Below are 21636 nucleotides of genomic sequence, written 5' to 3'. Positions count from 1 at the left end.
ATTTAAGGAAAAAAAATCAGCAGACAACATATGTTGCTGCGTACCTCCCTGGATCACCTGTCGATTTAACTTCTTTGGAGAAATCTCTCCAAAGTGTGCCTTCCCAAGTTCTCAAAGCTTCTCTCCTGAGATTCCCAGACTGCCCCCAACTGTACCCAGACCATGAAGGGAGGCATGCTGTCCAGAGTGGGCACTTCCGAACAGTCCTGTCGGCAGGGAGAATCCTAGAGAACACCAAGGTCATTCCGACCCTCGCTACTCAGAGTGGTCCTTTTCCCTGAGCTGATTAGAAATGCAGACCCTCAGGCCCCACCCCAGACCTAATGAGACAGAATCAGCATTTTAACAAGATCCCCTGAGGATTCAAACGCACACTGAACTTTGAGAAGCACTGACTCTGGTTCTCAAAACCTAGCTATATGTAAGAATCACCTGGATTTCTTCTCTAATTTGTCTTATTTCTTCAAGATGCAGAAAAATAAAGAATAATATAATGAACATTACAGATACAGTTGAAACCCCTGTGTACCTCTCCTTGATCTCATTTTCATCTCTCTCTCCCTTGAAACAATCACTAAATAATTTGGTTCACACTCCCTGCTTATTTTTTATATTTGTACTATGTAGTCATAAACCATATGCAGTACCGTTTAGCATGATCTTAAATTTTACACAAATGTATACCATACCGTGACTATCTCCCTGCAACTAGCTTCTCTGAACAATTGGCGTTTGAGATTTGTACACATTGACACCTGTATCACTGACAGTGCTGTGTAGTCCCCTGCTATATCACTATCCCACTGCTTCTCCATTCCCCCATGGTTGGACATTTCCTCAGTGATCATCTCCCATATTTAGCCAGCTTAGTCCTTCATCTCACGGGTCCTCACTATTTGATACCCAGATCCCTACAATAGCCTGGTCAGTCTTCCTGCCACCTCAGCATAGGATCTTAGGGTAGAAGAGACTTCCAGAGATGTCCAGAGACTTCCAGGTCCAGAGACTTAAGGGTCATTTGGTGTCCAATCTGGTATCTGTGATAGTGTATTCTTTACCAGATACTTGAAATATAGCCAGCAAGTCTCTACTTACAAACTATTAGTGATAAAGAAACAGTATGCCGCAGAGCACTCCATTCTTCCTGTCAAACAGTTTTTCTACATTGAACTGAAATCCATCACACTTTAATTTCCACCAGCTGGTCCTACATCTTCACCCTTTCACTTCTTCTGAATTTCCTTACCATCACTTCCACACCCCCGGGCAGCTGTCCTGTCTGGCCCGCTCGCCCTGTCTCAGCACTCCAGCCACAGTGCCCTTCTTCATTTCCTTCAACTTGCTGAGCATCTTCTCGTCTTATGACCTGGAATGAGCTCTCCAAACTCCTTCTTCTTCCTGACCCCACCTCCACCCCCAGATTAGAAATTACAAAGAGGGTATTGGATTAACATCTGCCTCCCCTACTAAAATATAAGCTTCACAGTGACAGGTTCTCTGTTGGTTTTGTTCAATGCAAAATCCTTAGCTTGTAACATAATACCTGGTACAGAGTTAGCTCTTAGTGGGGTTTTACTTAATAATGAGTGAATGGATGAATGAATGAAAGCAAGCCAGCCAACTCTTTGGGGCCATATAAAACAAGATCACCTCTATAGGAAAGCCCTTCAAATGTCTGAGGAGAGCCACCATGTCCCCTAGGGCTTTTCTTCTTTACCAGGGGCCAGGAGTGACACAGGAGGGTGAGGCCAGCCATACTAGATGGGTACCTAGAGAAGGGGCAGGGCAAACACAGGGACCACTTCATAACTTTCTCTAGGATCAGGCCTGGAGAGACACCCCCAGGTGCTCACAAGTCCACTGTCAGCTGCTGCTGGAAGTGAACTGCATTACACAGCATATTCATGAAATTTGTTTTTGAGTCAGACGTGAAAATACTATAAATGTTGCATCAGGTTAATCTCAAAAAATTCACTTCAGAGGTTAATACAATGCCAGTAATATGAGCAAACAAAGAAAATGCTGTGGGGGCCGTCACAATGAAACGCATTGTGACATCATTCACCAGCCATTAGTTCATGATGAGGCTGGCATTCCCTATGTCTAGAGATTGGCACCTTTCAATAAATAGGCAATACAATTAAGTGCAATGGATCAACACTGTAACATTAAAAAGTGAACCATCTGCAAGTGTCAAACTCATCCAACTGTGAACTTAAGATTCTTGCATTTTATTGCCTGTAAATTATAGTACAATAAAAATTTACTTTAGAATGTCATACAGAGAAAAAAAAAAAACTCTGATCCTAAACTTAAATAAACTAACATCTATATGTATAGAGAAATCACATGTACATAAGTGTTGCCTGATATTTACTCAACTCTGTCTAACCCACCACTAATTCACGGCCTGATTTTAGGCAAGAAACAGCCTTTCGTGGGCTCTCAGTTCTACAACTGTAAAATGGGGCTTGATTAATGAATTAATTCAACAAATACTGATAACCATGGGACAATCCTCATAGGGCTGTTGCATTTAATGAGAAAATACATATGAAGCACTTAGCAGGTGAATAGTCTGAGCACAGTTACTATTTGAAGAAACAGAGGTTATGTATGCATCATTAGGAAGGTGTGTGCACGTGAAGAACACCACAAAGAAGAAAAAGTCTCTTTGTGGAAATCTAGAGATAAGCTAGATTCTCCTGTAATCTAAAATGCGCTCACTTTAGGAAGTACCTGTTAGGGAGGAAAAACTTTCCCTTTACCCTCTTATGTTCTGTAACTGGTACCTGTGAATTAAGCTGACAAAAGACAGATTAACAGGAGAAAAGGCATACAAATTTTATTTCTAACTTTACATGCACAAGGCCTGCACAGAAAAGAAAACCCAAAGTAGCAGTTAGACTCAGAGGTTTATATACTATTTTAACAAAGGGCAATAAATTGTGGAGAAGTCACAAGACAAAAGAAAAGAGATTTGGGGCTTCTAGGAGTGGTAAATCACAGGAAGGTAGATATATGGGGGAAAGCAATGGTAGATAGGGTTATTTAGTAAGGTTTTTTATGTAGACTCATCTTGGTGCCTTCTCTGTCTCTGGTGATAAGGACTGTTCTCCTCCTCTTGGTAGAGAGAGGGGAGGGGGCACTTTTACAAAGAGAAGTTTATGCCCTGCTTTTAGGCAGATCGGGGGAGGGCAGAGAGTTCTTCCTGTGTCTGCTTTTCCTCAATTGCCTTCAGCTCAAAATAATCCTTATGTCAAAGTGGCATATTTTGGGGTGGTATATTTTGATCCCCTTTATAGCCAATACCAGTATGTGAAAAATTCTTAGTTTCAAGCATAAAAGTATATAAATGCTGTGGAACTGAATGAATTATGTCTTGAGGTAACCTAGGAGAGGGGGGAAGGCCCTGACTGCTTTTTAAATGGCCTCTGTATTGTATTCTAATTTTCTGAACCAATTTAGATCCACTTCATCCTTCTCTGTGTCGTGTTTTTCTCCAGGTACATTCAGACCACGTAGTGGATGAAAAGCAGCTTACTCTGTGCTTTTAAGGTCAAAGTATATTTGTGAAAGATTTTCTAAAATGTTTATTTCACCAAGGTAGTCTGATCCTGAGACAGTCTACAAAAATGAGGCTTTGAGACCAAGGATGAGGGAGAGTGTTGAGGGAGGTGGAGAACATTCTTCAAAGAAAGCAAAAGACTAGATCAACCAAACTCACAGAAGTATAGGAGGCAAAAGCATTTTAACTAAGAACACTTCTTACTATAGAAGATGACAGGAAAGCAACCAGCCTGCATTCAAAGCCAAATGCGATTTATAAAAATGAGTGTTGGCTTAGGTGAATTTAGGGCAGGGCAGCCTAAACTATTTCCTTTTGCCTCCTAAAAGCAATGACTAAAAAGAGTCATACTCTTGGGGCTTCCCTGGTGGCTCAGTGGTTGACAGTCCGCTTGCCGATGCAGCGGGCGCGGGTTCGTGCCCCGCTCCGGGAAGATCCCACATGCCGCGGAGCGGCTAGGCCCGTGAGCAATGGCCGCTGAGCCTGCACGTCCGGAGCCTGTGCTCCGCAACGGGAGAGACCACAACAGTGAGCGGTCCACGTACCGCAAAAAAAAAAAAGAGTCATACTCTCTAGTCACTATTTATAGTGTGTCCTTATGGTGTTCTGCACTGTACTTTGAGATGAGGTGAGCACCAAAAATGGGTTACTGGCCCTTGAGGACTATAAAATTTGTAACAATAGACAACGCGAATAGTCAAAGGAATAGAGTTCTTAGTAATGGCATAACCTCCTTGAGGAAGAATGATTGCTGTTACTGATTATTCCTCCAGGGGATGTGGAGCTCAGTGGTGCAGCTTCTGTTCCCAGAAAAGGACCAGGATGTCCTGGCAGAGTGATGCCATACTCCTCCCTGACTTAGACCACACAGAGCAGCAACTCAGTGTTGAACCCTACGCCACCCTTGAGCAGTGAAGATCCACATTCCTCTCCCTTCCATTCAGGCCACTCACCTCCCTGGGGACCTCACTGCTCCGGCACCTTCAAATACTACCTCTACGCTAACAACTCCCCAGACCAAATCTCCAACTCAATCTTTCTCTCCAACTGCAAGTTAAGACTTACAGCTGTCGGACATGGTTCTGCAGACACCCTCGGGGGCCGCTAAAACATAACATGCCCTGAGTCACCCTCACTCCCACTCCTCACTCATATCTGAGTCAGCAGAGCTGCCGTCTTCTTCCCAGTCACTCGAGGTGCAAGTTCAGAGTCATCGCCCAGGTCCTCTCTCACATACAACATCTTAATCAGTCTCCAGGCCCCGGTACAGGCCCACACAGTGTTGCTTTTGACTGTTGTATGTTTGTATCTGTATTTCACTCTTTGAAGAGGTAAAACTCACTTGCTTCAAAACTCACAAGAGTCCAAAAGGCCATACAGGGGTAAGTCTGTCCTCTCCTCCCTCCTCGGCCCCTCATTTCCTCTCTTCACCAGCAACCTCTATTGTTTATTGTGTGTCTGCCAGAGATGCTGTATGCATTTACAAAGAAAGAGAAATACATATTCCCTTTTGCCTTTGGTAAATGGTAGCATACTATACACAACTCCACTCCTTGTTTTTGTTGTTTTTCTATTTAATGTATCTTGGAGATCTTTCCAAATCAGTACCAAAAGACCCTCCATATTCTTTCTTATGGCTACATACTACTCCACTGAGTAGATGTACTGTATTTTATTTAACCAGTTTCCTAGGTAAATGGTTTTCAACCTTTCGCTACTACTAATAAACTGCAATGCATAACCTTGTATACGCCATTTTGCATGTGAGGATATTTCTAGAATTCCACCATGTCTTTTAGTCCCTCGCCACTTCTCCCCTTTCCATTTTCACGTTCTCTGCTTTAGCTCAGACCTGCATCGTTGCAGGAGCCTCCCTAACAGGCATCTCTGCTCTATTATCTTTAACTTACCCAACAAGTATTTAGTGAGCACTTTCTATGTGCCACATACTCTGCTACGACAGGGAAGAACAAGAGACTAAAAAACAGAACAAAACAAACCCCCTCCTAACCAGACCCACACAGATCCTAGCCTGTCTCACAATTATCTGAGCTTTGGGAGCTTTTTAATAAATCAAGCTGCTCTCTTCTCTGTGTTTGGAACCGGTTGAGAATTAGAGACAGGAGTCAGGCGAATGGAAATCAAGACATCAGTTGCCTCACTGTCAGAGTTTCATTGGCAAATGTGGCTGAGCCCGACGGCCACACAGACTTCCTACTACTTCCCCCAAGTTTAGACCTGGAGCAGCCCACTTGCGGGACAGCCTGGTCTGCAGAGAGGCAGCTACTCGCCTGAATGGTTGCCGAGGAATCACTGTCTCATGACTGTCGAGCTCCAACAGGGGATACCGAGGCAGGTGGGCCTCCACACCTGTCTCTAGAAGACGCAGGTGTGTTTTTCCATGTGGAAACAGGAGAGGAGCTAACGCACAAGCTCGGTGGGCAACCAGATCGCAAAGGTTAAGAGAGGAAAAGAGGAAGGGGCAAGTCAGCTGTCCAGCCTCTTTCCTCCATGGAACTGGAGGAGAAGTTTCTTCCTGGAAACAATAGAATTTCCCCAACAGTAAACCCAAAGGCTTTCTCTCCAGCTTTGTGTTTTAAAATCAAGTAGTCCTTTACTCAGGAGCAAACTAGGTCTTTTGAGGCTTTTGGAAGCTACTTTAAAATGTCTAAATACGAAATTGCCTGATATTTGTATCACGCCTTGATGATAAACTCTTTCAAATACGTGGCAACTTTCTCCAAAAGATCAAAAAGCAAACCACTGCTAATTCAGCCGAGTGAGGGAAATTAAGTCTGAATTATACTTTTTCAGAAATCCAACTTATTGGTAGTATATTGTAATTAATCACAGGAAGGACTGATGGGAAAAAAGAATGGGCAGGTAATTCAGATGGAATTAAAAACTTTTCAAACTTTCTTCCTTCTGTTCCTGGCTGACATCCGTTTAAGGCAGAACACCCCTCAAATAACCAACTTTCCAATAGCTTTCCTTTGTCTTTTCCTAATGTACTGAACTAATGAGGAAACTTTGCCTCTTGTAGGGTCGGACATGGCCCTGAAAGGAGGTTATGAATGAGGAGACGTGAGGATGCAGAGAGACTCGCCATCTGCCTTCTGCCCTCCCTTCCCAAGTGAAACGGCGTTTTCAGAGGAGCCCCGTGGCTTCCGAATCATCAAATTCAATGGAAGATTTTAGTTTCGATCTTCAAACTTTCTGTTATATTTGACACCTTCAGCCAGATCCCTGGGTCCCACCACTAAGGGTTCTAATTAAATAGGTTCCATGATCTATATTTTTGAACAAACTTCCTAAGTTATTTTTGTGACCGGTCAGAGAGCGCTGCCCTTCTTGAAACTCCTCCACTGGCTTCTCTGACCCCTTTGAATTCTGTTCTCCTACCTCCTGACCACCCCTGCTCTGTTTGCCAGGGCAAGCAGAATTACCCCCTCTGCCCCTGGTAACAGACACTCCCCCACAGAACCAGGAATGGACATGTGACCCAGGCTGGGCAACTATAGTCCTTCCCCAGGTTCTTCTAACTGATGGGGAAGATTTTTCCTCTCAACTTGCAAGTCTGTGAGAACATACCCCATGCTGCCTGAGATCACACCCACAGCTGCATGGTGAAAACTCATGGATGGTAGGAGACAGTGAGGTCAACAGGCAGAGAGAAGCAGGGCTAAGGGGTGGAGGTTGAGGGCGTAAGAGAAGAATGGACTGACTGTTGCCAGTAGAGTCCCTGGATCCAGTCACTCCCTGAAGCGAGCGAGATCTGTCCCTTCCTGTAGTTTGGTTACATTAACCTATACATTCTCCTTTTTCGCCTAAACTATTTTGAGTTGGGTTGCTGCTACTTACAACCGAAGAGCCCTTCCCTAGTCCATCTCTTAATTGGCTTCCTGGCCTCCTCACTGTACATATCAGTGAAATTAACTCTTAAAACTCAGAGCTCAAACCATCACTTGTCTGTCTCAAAAGCCACTCAGACTCCCAATGTCCTGGCATTAAGTACAACACCTTTCACGATATGTCCCCCAATTTGACCTTCCAAACTTCCTCCTACTTCACCATACAAGTGGCAAACCAGGATCCGGCCATCCAGAATACCGTCCTCCCCACCTCTGCAAATTAAAATCTACTCAAGAAAAAGAAAAGAAGGAAGGAACGTTCTTCCTCCTTTTTCAAGATCCACTTCACATTACTCTCTCTAAGAAGACTTTTCTAAGAACTTCCTTCCTCCAAAGATGTAACTGTACCCCTCTTCAGCCCCCATGGCAGTATCTAATGATCTCTGTCCTATTCCTCACCCCACCACCCATGCATTTACCAGGTCCACTCTAACCTTCCTCTTAAATATTTCTTAACTCAATCCCGTTGCTCCTGCCACTCATCAGAACACTTAATATCTCCTATCTGGCCACTCTGATAGGTCTCCCTGCCACCAGCCTTATCCTCCTGCAATCTAGCTGCCCACTGACACCAGTTATCTTTCCAGTATGCAAATCTGATCATGCTGTGCTCTGGCTGAGAGAGTTAAGACCAAACTTCCTAGCAGGCAGTTTAAGCCCTCCCACTCCCCAGTGACTTGGCTTCTGTCTGCCATCCCAGGCTCACCACTCCCCAGGAAGCTCCAGCTGGACCAGACTGTTTGTGGTTCCCCTCAAATCCAGAATGCTTTAACGCTGCTGGCCTTTGCACAGACAGTCTCCTCTGTCTGGGGAGGCCTCCTTCACATCTGCCTGGTAAAGTTCCCACACTTCAAGTAGTCTCTCCGCTGAGAAATCTTGGATTGCCCTAGGTAACGGCACTTCCATAAGCCTCGCTTAATCTGGAAGGAGATGCTTCGTTTGCATACCAGTGCTTAGCACAGGGCCCAGCACAGCACACAGGTGCTCAGTAGGTTCTTTCATAGATACCAAAAACCTTTTCTGGTGAGAGTAGGCCTTGTATGACCGAGGGACCTCGCACAAGGTCCAACTTTGTGCTTGGTCAACTTTATTGGTGTCCAGTCCGGTCCTGCTATAATCTTCACCCGACAATACCAAGTCACCCTGTGGACACTGACATCCCATAAACACTTTGCTCCTGATGGCACCGCTGAGCACACTGAGATTAGGAGATGCGCACTGGCGCTAGACTGATGTAGGTTCAAATCCCTGCTCTGTCACTTACAAGCTGTGTGACCTGAACAAGTCTGTTAACTCTTCTGGACCTCAGCCTCGTCATCTGTAAGATGGAGCCTGCAGTAGTTATCTGTTTTTTTGTGAGGACTAAAAGAGAAAACGCATTTGGGATGTTTGCACAAGCGCCTGGTACACAGGTAATCAATTAAGTTTGCTGAATGAATGAGTTAATGAATGAGCAGCCCGCAGAATGGCAGCGGTTCTTAAAAGACGCATCTTTCTAGCCTGTTTTCCAGAAAACCCAACATCTGGTTCCCGGTGGAATCAGTTTCAAGTCCGGCCCCTGAGTCTGGGGTGCAGCCCTTGGCCGGACGCCGCCCGCCCTGTCCTCACGGCAGCTTCGCTAGCCCTGCGGCCGCCAATCACCAGGGCCTGGTCCCACTCCTAACCAGATTCACCAATAGGACCCGGAAGGCGCCACCTCGGGCTGCTTCCGCTGCGTCTCATAGGCTTCCCGGCAGTCCTGCCCGCCCCTTTGACTACGTCATCCGCGCGGCGCACTGTGGGGCTTGTAGTCTAGAAAGAAGCAGCGCTGAGAGTCCCGCCTGGAGCTTCAGAGGAAGGAAGAGTGGCCCTTCCCCCCACCCCACCCCCACCTACCCCCACTCCCCACCCCCCCACCCCACCCTCCACCCCCGCTCCACCTTTGGTAGATAAAGCCCAGGCTTCCCTGCCCTCCTTTCTAAACAGCTGGAGCTGCCCACACGCGGGTTACCAGCGGCCCCCAAGAAACAGGAGCATTTCGCCCAGATAATTCAGCATTCACTGAAATTTTAGATTTCAGTTTCAGATCAAGGAGACATTCAATTCCCATATTCTCATAAGTGGACCTACCGCGCCATGGTGGGGGGTATGGTGGCAGCTCTGAAAAGGCAGCGGTGACTCCAGACTTCTCTAGCTTCCCAGAAGAACCCACTGCAAAACCAGCAGTCGTGAATTTATCCAGACCCTGTGAACCTTGTCTATTTCAAATTGTATTATCGTTTAAAATCAGGCAAGCTATCAATGGCTCCTCATTGCTAGAGATATAAAAATTCATACCCCTTAGCTAGGCGTATAAGGTACTTCATAACTATTTTGTATTTATTTTTGTGTGGTTACATTTTTAAAAGCAGCATTTCTCATTTGCTGCACAAGAGAATCCGCTGGGGAGCGTTATAAAATATTGGTATTTGTGTCCCCCCCTAGACCTGGGACTCTTGGGCGGATGGTGCAGGCTTTCATATGTGTTAAAGCTCCTGGGAGGATTCTCCTGTGCCGCCAGGGTTGAGAATCACTGCTTTAATGCCTGTCAGCACTGCTGGGACCCACTTTCATGGATCCGCGCCTTTGCTCTGCACTTTCCTCTGTTTAAAGTGGCTTTCTTCCCCTTTCCTGCCTGGCGCGATGGTCATCCTGCCTGGGTAAGAGCAACTGCTCCCCGTTTTCCTCCCGGGCCTCCCGCAGATCCCCTCCTCCTATAGCACATTATACATGCTTCTTTTCTAACAGCGCTGGAGTTATTTGGTTACTTGTCTGCCTCCCTGGAAAGGCTGTCCCTGAAGAGTCCTCTTTCACCCACTCCAGAGCCACTGAGTCAGAATCTCTGGGGTTGACCTTAGGTACAGTAAAGCATCAGTAATATTTGTTGCATTGAACTGATGAAGCATCTCATTTGCTTTGAAGGCAATTAGATCGTTGCACCTAGTTGCCTTTGATTCCCCTGGAAAGCTAAGCACCCCTGTGTTGTAGTATCTTCTTCATTCATTACTTATTCATTCATCCAACAAATACTGTACACCATAACAAAGCCCTGGGGATTCAGGAGTAAACAGGAAAACATAGTTACCACCCTATGGGACCTGGAATCTATTAACATATTAGTTATAGCATAGTTATTATCATTTCTTCTGAATAATAATTGGAATCTTCCCCCCTTCTAGATACTATTTGATATTCATGGGTGAGGAGATGTCATATTCTCTTATATCCCCAGTATGTTACTGGCACATTGAGGGCATTCTGTAAATGTTTACTGAATCAAGGTACCACATTTCATAGCACTTGTCACAATTTGTATTTATTTGTATGATTCGTATGATTATTTCGTACTTGTCACAATTCGTATTTATTTGTATGATTATTTGATTAACGGCTATCTGTTCCATGAGCTGTAAATCCCCTGAGGACAGGAACTGAATCTCTTTTGCCTGCCATGCCTGAGACAAGGCCTGGCCAGAGCAGGTGCTCAATGAACATTGCTAAGTAAATAAATAAATACACATAAGGCACCATTAAGAACAGAAATGAAATCTCCCAACCAAATATCCATTCCTCTCTCTCTCATTATTCTTCCCCACAAAGATAATTTTCTTCCTGAGCATTAAGGGATTTCAAGTTAGAGTGAGCGTGAGCCCCAACTGAGATGATGCTTCTCTTACTTACTTACAGGTTGACCTGGGCCTCTACTTCAGGGTCTTTTGTTGGCCACGTCTGCAGGGGCTGGATGCCAAAGGAGAGAGACGACTTGGCTTTCCATAGAAGGGTCTGTGCCTTCTGACTCCCACTGGACCCTTTCGTTAGCGGATCCATCAGTGGGCCTGGAGGCTGCAGTGCTGTACTGAAACAGAAAGAGTTGGGAAAGGCACTGAGAACAGAGAAGAACAAGGGCCCATCGCTGGCCCATTCTGGCCACTCCTCCACAGGGGCCAGCCCATCAGTAATGAGGAGGGGGTAAAGCCAAGGCCCTCCCAAGACCCAGGTGCCCCACTAAGACAGCACCACGCCCTTCCTGCACACTGTGGCCTCGTGGCCCTGGAACCGTCCAAATCCTATCACATCCCTCAGCAATGAGTGGAGTCCTCCACACTCTCAAGTCAGCGGGGTCAAAGGTAAAAGGAGGAAAGTGAGCATGTGAACCATCACAAACTTGTTTAGAAAAAGGCAACATTCACTGAGGAAGGGAAAGCTCTGTCTGGATTACTTTCAGAAGATGGACCTCATGGCCATTGGTGTTTGGTTCAGGAGTGCCTGGTTTATCTCCCAATTTCCATTTAAAAGAGCCAAGAAAAGCCATAAAAAGAACCTACACTGGCAACAACACTGTAGACAAAAGGACCAAACCCACATTCAAGAGTAATAGCATAAAAAAAAAAAAAAAAAGAGTAATAGCATAGAGGAAGTAAGCAGTAAATGCTTGCTGAATTAACAAATGGGAATAAATTGGGAAATGCACTGCTGAAACATGCCTGCTTCTTTCTCTGATGACACAGCGAGGAAGGAAGTAAGGTGATTCTGGGATGAAGAAGGGTGGCTTTGTTAGGGAAATGTAGGCATCCCTGCTTTTTCTGATTGGAATTACTTTCTGAGCCAATCAGGAGCATTCTTCCCCCACCTCTACCTCAGGTGACACACAAATAAGCAAAGAAAATCCAAATACTTGGAAATGGGAAAATAAAAATAAAAAGCAATCTTAGATAACACCTACGTCAAAAGGGACTCTTTATATTGTCTTCTTAATAAAACGCTGTGACAAGGCAAAAGACAAAAGACCTAGTGGTCTTATTAGTGAGGAAGAGGCATCTGCACAGGGAGCCACCATCCTGCTGCAGGGTTTGGATGCCAAGAGAAGTGACTCCATACAGCCTGGGTATTTGGAGCCAGATGGGCACTGCCCACTCCCAAGCTGCTACAGTAGTACCAATTATAGGCTGCAGGCATGTTGCAAAAGAAAAAAAGGCCACTCTTGCCAGGTCCCCCTGGTATTCCTCCTTTATAAGTGATGACCCATCCTCCCCCATCACCTTACCTGGGCCTGAGAAGCCACAGGCTGCATATCTGACCCAGACTGCTGGATAATCTTACTCTAAGCTGGCTTCAGGCCACTTATCTTGGCAGAAACTCTATAGACATGAAAGGCTCAAGCCTTCCACGTACGACAAATGGCAAGAAGGGAAGGTTCTGCTATGATGTCAGTTGTTCTTTACTCACTGGAACCTCAAGTCTTCTGCAACCCAGTGTCACTAGAGTTTATGGCTGCCTTAGCAATAAACAAACAAATAAATAACAAAGCAGGGCTTCTGGATGAAAGACATATTTTTTCTTTGAACCCTCTAGATTTTTTTTAAATTACAAAAATAACACTTGTATGCAAAACATTTATTAAGAAAATGTTCCTTTCTTAATCATGCAAGTTAAAAAAAAAGGAAAGAAACTGCTCCTAAAAGAAACCAATAAGCAGGACAGGGAGGTGAGGTTTCATTTTCAGGCAAAGTCCTGTGAAGGTTCAGCTTCAACTTGAGTGGAGCTGGGCTGTCCCACGCGGCAGCCATGCGCCACCTGTGACTACTGAGCAAGGAAATGGGGGCAGGCAAAGCAAGACGTGCGTGTGTAAAACACACACCGGACTTGGAAGACTTAGTACAAATAATAAAGGATGCAGAACGTCTCAATAATTTTTATGTTGATTACACGTTGAAGATAAAGTGTATTAGAATTGATTTTAATGTGGCTACTAGAAAACGTAAAATCACATACATAGCTTGCTTTACAATCTGCTCGAGGTTGGTTACCTGCGAAGAGGAACTGAGAGCCCCGGGTCAGGGTGAGGGCTGTAAAGTCCCCGGGTACTTGGCACTCTCTGCACAGGTGGGCAAAGCAGCTGCGGTGAGCAAGGGCAGCCCACCTAGGAAGAGTCGCCACCCAGGTGTGGGTATTGGAGAAAAAGTGCACTGAAGAGGGGAGGGGAGAAGATTCCAGAAATGGTGAGGGGACCCGATGGCAGGCACGACATCCCCATCTCCACTCCCTTTCCTCTCCCAGTTAACGGTTTGGTATTATTCCCATCACTCCTCTCTCTACGTATTTGCAACCTTTATGTGACACACATACAGAGAATATATAACGCTCTGTGACTTGCAATTCTCCCTAAAGCACAGTCTTAGACATCTTTGTAAATCAGTAAATAAGGTACATCTTAACATGGAACATTACAGAATGGGATAACCTCATATGCTGCTTACATTTTTTTAATCTTTAAATACTAAGATTATTTCATTGTTTTAGTGTGTTATTGTCTAGCCCTTTCATCTTTAAAATTTGTTTAGAAACACTTAAATGCTAGTTCCTTTAAACCTTTCCCACCATTTAATTTTGTCTTTTTGCCATATCTTTACCCTTAGAGTTTCTGAGTTCTTTTTTTATACTTTCATCTAATTCTTTAGCTTCATTTTCTAACTGTTCAGATGCTGTCTCATCACTGTTAATTTTAATCATTTTCCTCATTTCTATTATCTTTTCTAGTCTTAACTTACTAATTTAAAAAATGTACATTCCTCTTAATCTTCTGACATATTTTATCTTTCTTGTCTCACTATTTAAAATATTCAGCAGAGGAAGAACTTCTTGGAAAATGGCAGAGGAAGTGCTCATTTGCATAACTCCTTGGAACCCATGGAAATAAGAAAAAATAGCCCAATACATAGAAGAAAACTCACTGAAACAAGAGAATGACCAAACTCCATGCTATAATTCTGAAGATCTGCTGTATACAATTAATCGTGGACAGACTGAAAGCGAACATCAAGGTCTATCTAGTTTATATAACGTGAGGGAAATGGGCAAGAATGTCCTAAAGGCCGACAGTGCCCGATCTGGAGGGCTGAGGCCTGGAAGCATGGGCAGCACTGGGGCAGAAGCTGTTTGTTCTTTGTGTGTCACTGCCCCAGCTTTTTAACAAGAAGGGGTGGCCTAATCTGAGGAAAAGCTGAAGGAGAGAAGGAAAAGTATATCTTAAGAGCCATCTGAACCTCTTGAAAGACATTACCAATTACATCTGAACCCACTAAAAGAAGGTCCACGAAAAATTGGAAATCGCACTGAACCAGACCCTCTTTGGAGCAGGCTGTCTGCCCTGAAGTGGGGGGGAGGGCTGAAAATTTAAGGAGAGTCCTGCCACGGGGTCACATACACCACAGGCACAGGGGACTCTGCAGACAGGAGGGCAGGCATGGGGAGAGAGTAAAACCAGATGGCACATTCCCACTGTCTCTGTCCCACTTCCCAAGAAGCATCAAAGCCAGACCTCCAGCACCAGCTCTGAAAGAGAAGATTCACCATCGCTCAGAGAGACAGGGAAAGGAGTCAAGGTGAATCTACCCATATTATCAGTGGGTAAACACAGACCCAGACAGAGCTGCTTCTACCCCAGATGAACATGCAGGAAAAAACTAGCACAGGACCTATGAAAAGAGGTTTGCAAAAGGCAGATGACGAGTATAGACAAGATTTTTAACAGGAATCAGGTGAAACATAACAGCTTTGTTTTCTCAAGAAAATGAGAGAGTAAGAACTCAAAACAAAAGATCAAATAATACATAGACAGACTTCTCAAGGTTCTAGGATAAAAATCCCAGAGTGTGACAGGAAAAGGGTTGATTCACGTCGTGGAGGTGCTTTCTGGGAGGGGAGTGGGCCTGAAGGGGAGGAAATGAGGGCCTCTGTGAGTGAATCTGGGGGGGGGGCTGTGTATGTGTATGGTTTCTTCCTGGCCTGGGGGCAGCCCTCAGAAGCACACAGCTTACAATTTTCTCCTCTGTGACTCCCAAGCCCTCAGGGCAACTTGAGTGTTCATATTGTGAGTCTAAACGGATGGGAGTAAAGAGAAATGTGGCCTCCTTCACAGTTAGTCCTCTGATGATGGCCACGAGGACGCAGTCACTGAGAAGAACCGTCCAGGAGCCCCAGATGGGGACCAGCAACTGTGGGGGCCATAGCCAGGCCTGCTGAGGCCCAGTGATGCAGCGAGAAACAGACCGCGGGGAAACACAACTGTGGCACAAGTGCTGTCTCTCTCATACACTGGTAGGTAGACCCCTGAAGGCAGCAAAATGGCATAGAAGGTAACAAGGTCTCAGTTCTGGCTCCTTCGATGTGGCTGATATCTCCCCTGGTGAGGGCTGCATGGATCACTGAGCTGCAGCCATGATTCCATGAGGAACACGGGAAACTTCTGGGAGCCACACCCACTCCCTTGCGTTATTTATCTTGTATCCTCGTTCGGATTGTTGGCTGAAAACAACCTTAAACCAAGCACAAATCATCATTCTTGCTTATCTGCAACCAAGATCAGCATTTGGGGCCTGAGCTGGCTCAGTAGCCAAGGGAGCAGTAACCCCTACAGAGCTGGGGTCAGCGGGAAGACAAATCCCTTCTGTCCCCAAATTGAAACTGTCCCTCCCGCACGCCGTCACTCCCCATCCTGCAACATTCTTCCTCCGTGGCACTCACCGCAACTGGAGCCTTCCCAGTTATGTGTTTGTTTACTGGTACACTGTCTGCCTCCCGCCCTCCCTCCACTGGAATGTTAGGTTCATGAGAGCAGGGGCCCCATCTGCCTTGTTCACGGTCTACGTCCAGTGCCTAGCTCAGTAAATATGTTTGTTTGTTTGTTTAAATAAATTTATTTATTTATTTTTGGCTGCGTTGGGTCTTTGTTGTTGCACGTGGGCTTTCTCTAGTTGCAGCGAGTGGGGTCTACTCTTCGTTGCGGTGCACGGGTTTCTCATTGCGGTGGCTTCTCTTGTTGCAGAGCACGGGCTCTGGGCGTGCAGGCTTCAGTAGTTATGGCATGCAGGCTCAGTAGTTGTGGTGCACGGGATTAGTTGCTCCACGGCACGTGGGATCTTCCCGGACCAGGGCTCAAACCCGTGTCCCCTGCATTGGCAGGCGGATTCTTAACCACTGCGCCACCAGGGAAGTCCAGTAAATATATTTTGAATGAATAAGTGACTACGGGAATGCCGCAAAAATATGAGGAAAGTGTTCATATGGAATAGAGAGACTTTGTCGGGCTGTTCTGGCCCTGTTTGAATGAGGTCGCTGGTGGCCCCAGTCAGACCGCTATGGGACCTACTCTATTTCTTTATCAACCTCTGGCAGGCAGCTGCTCTGTGAGGACTGTGACAAGTGGAGCAAAGGCAATCCATCTGCCGAGCATCAGCCCAGGCCTGATATACGGCACTGACGCTAGGAAAGACTTCATGGCTGGCAGCTCTTCTAAAGACACTTGTCTCTCTGGTCATAAAATGCGAGACAGGCATTTATGTCCTAACTTTCATTTGTGTTAAAACTATGCAATCACCGACACTTAACTGTTGGAAAATCCACTTCACGCTGCCATCTGAGTCTTGATTTCCCATTTTTACCTCCTCGCCCGCTAAAACGGCTCCAAGATAGGCGTGCCAGGTATGTAGCCGCACACCAGTGTATGCTACCAACTTTGGATCAGTGTGTCTTACTTACGTTTGCTGTGATTGAAGAAAGATGCTGTCTGTGGCAGATATTTTGGAACAACTTGCAAAATTTGGAAGGCTAAGACGTAATGTCCTAACCTGCTTGACAGTTTAGAGTTCTGGACATGATTTAGAGTCCACGTGCTAGATCAGATGCACTCATGAGAGACTGGTGGGGAACGGAGCCAGGCAGATGAAGCGAGAGGACAAAGGGCATCCGCTTGCTTTTACAGTTCATGCCGAGCTGTTGTGGTCCTGGAGTCAGCGGCTTCTTGATTCTCTGGCTTTCTGAGGGAGCAGGGGCAGCTTTGGGGATCAAAGTAGAGTTGGTGCTGCTGTTGGCTTAGGTGGCAGCTGCTTCTTTTTTTTTTTTTTTTTAATAAATTTATTTATTTTATTTATTTATTTTTGGCTGCGTTGGGTCTTCAATGCTGCGCGCGGGCTTCCTCTAGTTGTGGCGAGCGGGGGCTACTCTTCAATGCAGTGCATGGGCTTCTCATTGCGGTGGCTTCTCTTGTTGCGGAGCACGGGCTCTAGAGCGCAGGCTCAGTAGCTGTGGCGCATGGGCTTCATTGCTCCGTGGCGTGTGGGATCTTCCCGGACCAGGGCTCGAACCTGTGTCCCCTGCATTGGCAGGCGGATTCTCAACCACAGCACCACCAGGGAAGCCCTGCAGCTGCTTCTTGATAGATCAGCTTCTTGCTATGCAGTGGCAGCCTCCCTGATCAGTGCAGAGAACAGTGGTTCTGGGGGCAGGAGTTGTGACTGGAGCTCAGACTAGAATCTGCTCTCCGGCCCTGCCAACAATTCTGTAAGCACTTAATTTCCATATCACTATTATATCTCATTCTGTTTCTACCAGGTAAAGTGGATTCTGTCGTCTGCAACAGATTACTGACTGATAGGCCTTATATAGTGATGTCTGTCCAATTGGGTTTTGAGCTTAACAGTTCGTGTGACCCCGTGCAGAGTGCAGAGTATGCACACTCTTTTTCTGGTGGGGGCAGTGGTATAACCTCCAGCGGCAAAGAAAAAGAGACTATGTACTTTGATGGGAAGACATTTTGCCTTGTGAGTTTAAAAGAGTGCGTGCTCAAAGCACTAGGCATTTCTGTTCCAATCAGCAAAGAGGTGCTGAAGGGCAACCAAAAGAACACACACTGGGGCTTCCCTGGTGGCGCAGTGGTTGAGAGTCCGCCTGCCGGTGCAGGGGACACAGGTTCGTGCCCCGGTCTGGGAAGATCCCACATGCCGCGGAGCGGCTGGGCCCGTGAGCCATGGCCGCTGAGCCTGCGCGTCCGGAGCCTGTTCTCCGCAACAGGAGAAGCCACAACAGTGAGAGGCCCGCGTACCGCAAAAAAAAAAAAAAAAGAACACACACTAATTGCGGACACTTCTAAGGTCACTGCTACGCTGGAGCAGTGACTGTGAGATCACTACCCCCGACCTGCTTTTGTGTAGTCTTGAGCCTTTCCAGGTGTGTCACCTAAAACTGTTGTATCCAAAAGTGCACTGAAAACACAGAACAGTTGAGAAATACTAGTCTAAACTATAGATGCTTTAACCTCCAGTAATAAAAATTTTACTGCATCTTGAAGTAGCCATGTTAGCTTGGGGCACACTGACTGCTGGAATGTACTTTTCGCGTACTGAGTCCAGTCTGTTGTATTATCCCTCGTACCCACTGTGATTTTAGGTCTAGCCCTGGGCCATTGCACAGAGTGGGCCTGATTCCTTTTTCATACGACACCCTTTCAAATGTGGGAGGGCAGCTTTTATATCCTCTGTGAATTTTCTCTTTTTCAAGTAAAACACCCCCTCTCCCTACTGAAATCTTTTTTTTCTTTACTGGACCATTCCCATCAGACATAAATATCTTTATAAAACAAAAGCAGAACACCCCAAACCAGAACCAAATAAAACAGTTTTTCAACTCACATCCCTTCCACCCCTGCGAAAAGCTGACTCGGTTCACTGTTTCCAGTTCCTGTCCTTCCATTATCTCTCAAAGCCAGTCCAGTGCGACTTTCATCCTTACTGTTCCAAAGGACAGCTATTGTCAAATGCCACCTATGACCCACATGATGCTAAACCAATGGTCAATTCTTGGCTCTCCACTGGGTGACCCAGCAGCAATATTTGACACAAAAAAATCATTCCCTCTTTCTGTTTTTTTAAAAATGTTTATTTATACTAATTCCTCCCCCCCCAATTAAATTATATCATGTATCCATGACACAATGGTTTCACATATAAGCTTCAAAGTCTAACTTTTACTTGGGATTTATATGAACAGTTAACCTAAGTCCATCAAATCATAGTCATCCTTCCCACTAATAGTTTATTTATTGATTCCCTCTTCCTAAAGTCTCCTGATATCCCATACGTTTTTTCTCACATTTTTTTTTACCTTTCCCAATTTCACTATGATTCATAGTCACATTAAAAAACAAAACAAACACCTGGATGCATTCTTTCAAACATTTCCTACCTGAGGGTCCACATCTACACTGTCCAATAAGGCAGCCACAAACCACACGTGGCTCTTGAGCACTTAAAATGTGGCTGCTCTTGGGCTTCCCTGGTGGCGCAGTGGTTGAGAGTCCGCCTGCCGATGCAGGGGACACGGGTTCGTGCCCCGGTCCAGGAGGATCCCACATGCCGCAGAGCGGCTGGGCCCGTGAGCCATGGCCGCTGAGCCTGCGCTCCACAACAGGAGAGGCCACAACAGTGAGAGGCCCGCGTACCGCAAAAAAAAAAAAAAAAATGTGGCTGCTCTGAAATACAAAGTATCATGAGAGATTACTACAAGCAACTCTATGCCAATAAAATGGACAACCTGGAAGAAATGGACAAATTCTTAGAAAAGCACAACCTTCCAAGACTGAACCAGGAAGAAACAAAATATGAACAGACCAATCACAAGCACTGAAATTGAAACTATGATTAAAAATCTTCCAACAAACAAAAGTCCAGGACCAGGTGGCTTCACAGGTGAATTCTATCAAACATTTAGAGAAGAGCTAACACCGATCCTTCTCAAAGTCTTCCAAAATATAGCAGAGGGAGGAACACTCCCAAACTCATTCTACGAGGCCACCATCACCCTGATACCAAAACCAGACAAAGGTGTTACAGAAAAAGAAAACTACAGGCTAATATCTCTGAAGAACATAGATGCAAAAATCCTAAACAAAATACTAGCAAACAGAATTGAACAGCACATTAAAAGGATCATACACCATGATCAAGTGGGGTTTATCCCAGGAATGCAAGGATTCTTTAATATATGCAAATCAATCATTAATTAAGGAATAAAAACTATATGATCATCTCAATAGACGCAGAAAAAGCTTTTGACAAAGCTCAACACCCATTTATGATAAAAACTCTCCAGAAAGTAGGCATAGAGGGAACTTACCTCAACATAATAAAGGCCATATATGACAAACCCACAGCCAACATCGTTCTCAATGGTGAAAAACTGAAACCATTTCCTTTAAGATCAGGAACAAGGTAAGGTTGGCCACACTCACCACTCTTATTCAATACAGTTTTGGAAGATTTAGCCACAGCAATCAGAGAAAAAAAAGAAATAAAAGGAATCCAAATCAGAAAAGAAGAAGTAAAACAGTCACTGTTGGAAATGACATGATACTATACATAGAGAATCCTAAAGATGCCACCAGAAAACTACTAGAGCTAATCAATGAATTTGGTAGAGTAGCAGGATACAAAATTAATGCACAGAAATCTCTTGCATTCCTATACACTAATGATGAAATATCTGAAAGAGAAATTAAGGAAACACTCCCATTTACCACTGCAACAAAAAGAATAAAATACCTAGGAATAAACCTACCTAAGGAGAAAAAAGACCTGTATGCAGAAAACTATAAGACACTGATGAAAGAAATTAAAGATGATACAAACAGGTGGAGAGATATACTATGTTCTTGGATTGGAAGAATCAACATTGTGAAAATGACTATACTACCCAAAGCAATCTACAGATTCAATGCAATCCCTATCAAACTACCAATGGCATTTTTCACAGAAATAGAACAAAAAATCACACAATTTGTATGGAAACACAAAAGACCCAGAATAGCCAAAACAATCTTGAGAAAGAAAAACAGAGCTGGAGGAATCAGGCTCCCGGACTGCAGACTATACTACAAAGCTACAGTAATCCAGACAGTATGGTACTGGCACAAAAACAGAAATATATATCAGTGCAACAGGATAGAAAGCCCAGAGATAAACCCATGCACATATGGTCACCTTATCCTTGATAAAGGAGGCAAGAATATACAATGGAGAAAAGACAGCCTCTTCAATAAGTGGTGCTGGGAAAACTAGACAGCTACATGTAAAAGAATGAAATTAGAACACTCCCTAACACTATACACAAAAATAAACTCAAAATGGATTAAAGACCTAAATGTAAGGCCAGACAATATAAAACTCTTAGAGGAAAACATAGGCAGAACACTCTATGACATAAATCACAGCAAGATCCTTTTTGAGCCACCTCCTAGAGAAATGCAAATAAAAACAAAAATAAACAAATGGGACCTAATGAAACTTAAAAGCTTTTGCACAGCAAAGG

The 21636-nt window shown here is 45.0% G+C and overlaps 1 protein-coding gene across 1 annotated transcript in view; it reads right to left on the bottom strand.

Annotated features, from left to right (window-relative positions):
* The window catches only part of GARNL3 (GTPase activating Rap/RanGAP domain like 3), a 156436-nt gene that overhangs the window by 117583 nt on the left and 17217 nt on the right, over window positions 1–21636 (bottom strand). Inside the window, exon 2 of the mRNA XM_022578692.3 lies at window positions 11183–11353. Within this exon, the coding sequence (XP_022434400.2) occupies window positions 11183–11353 (171 nt within the window). The remainder of the gene's footprint in view (window positions 1–11182; window positions 11354–21636) is intronic.

Source organism: Delphinapterus leucas, chromosome 6 (genome assembly GCF_059928025.1).
Source record: "Delphinapterus leucas isolate spDelLeu-1000000601 "Yukka" chromosome 6, BTC_Dleu_Yukka2, whole genome shotgun sequence".
In the NCBI taxonomy this organism is placed as follows: Eukaryota; Metazoa; Chordata; class Mammalia; order Artiodactyla; family Monodontidae; genus Delphinapterus; species Delphinapterus leucas.
This window is presented reverse-complemented; position numbering and strand designations above follow the sequence as displayed.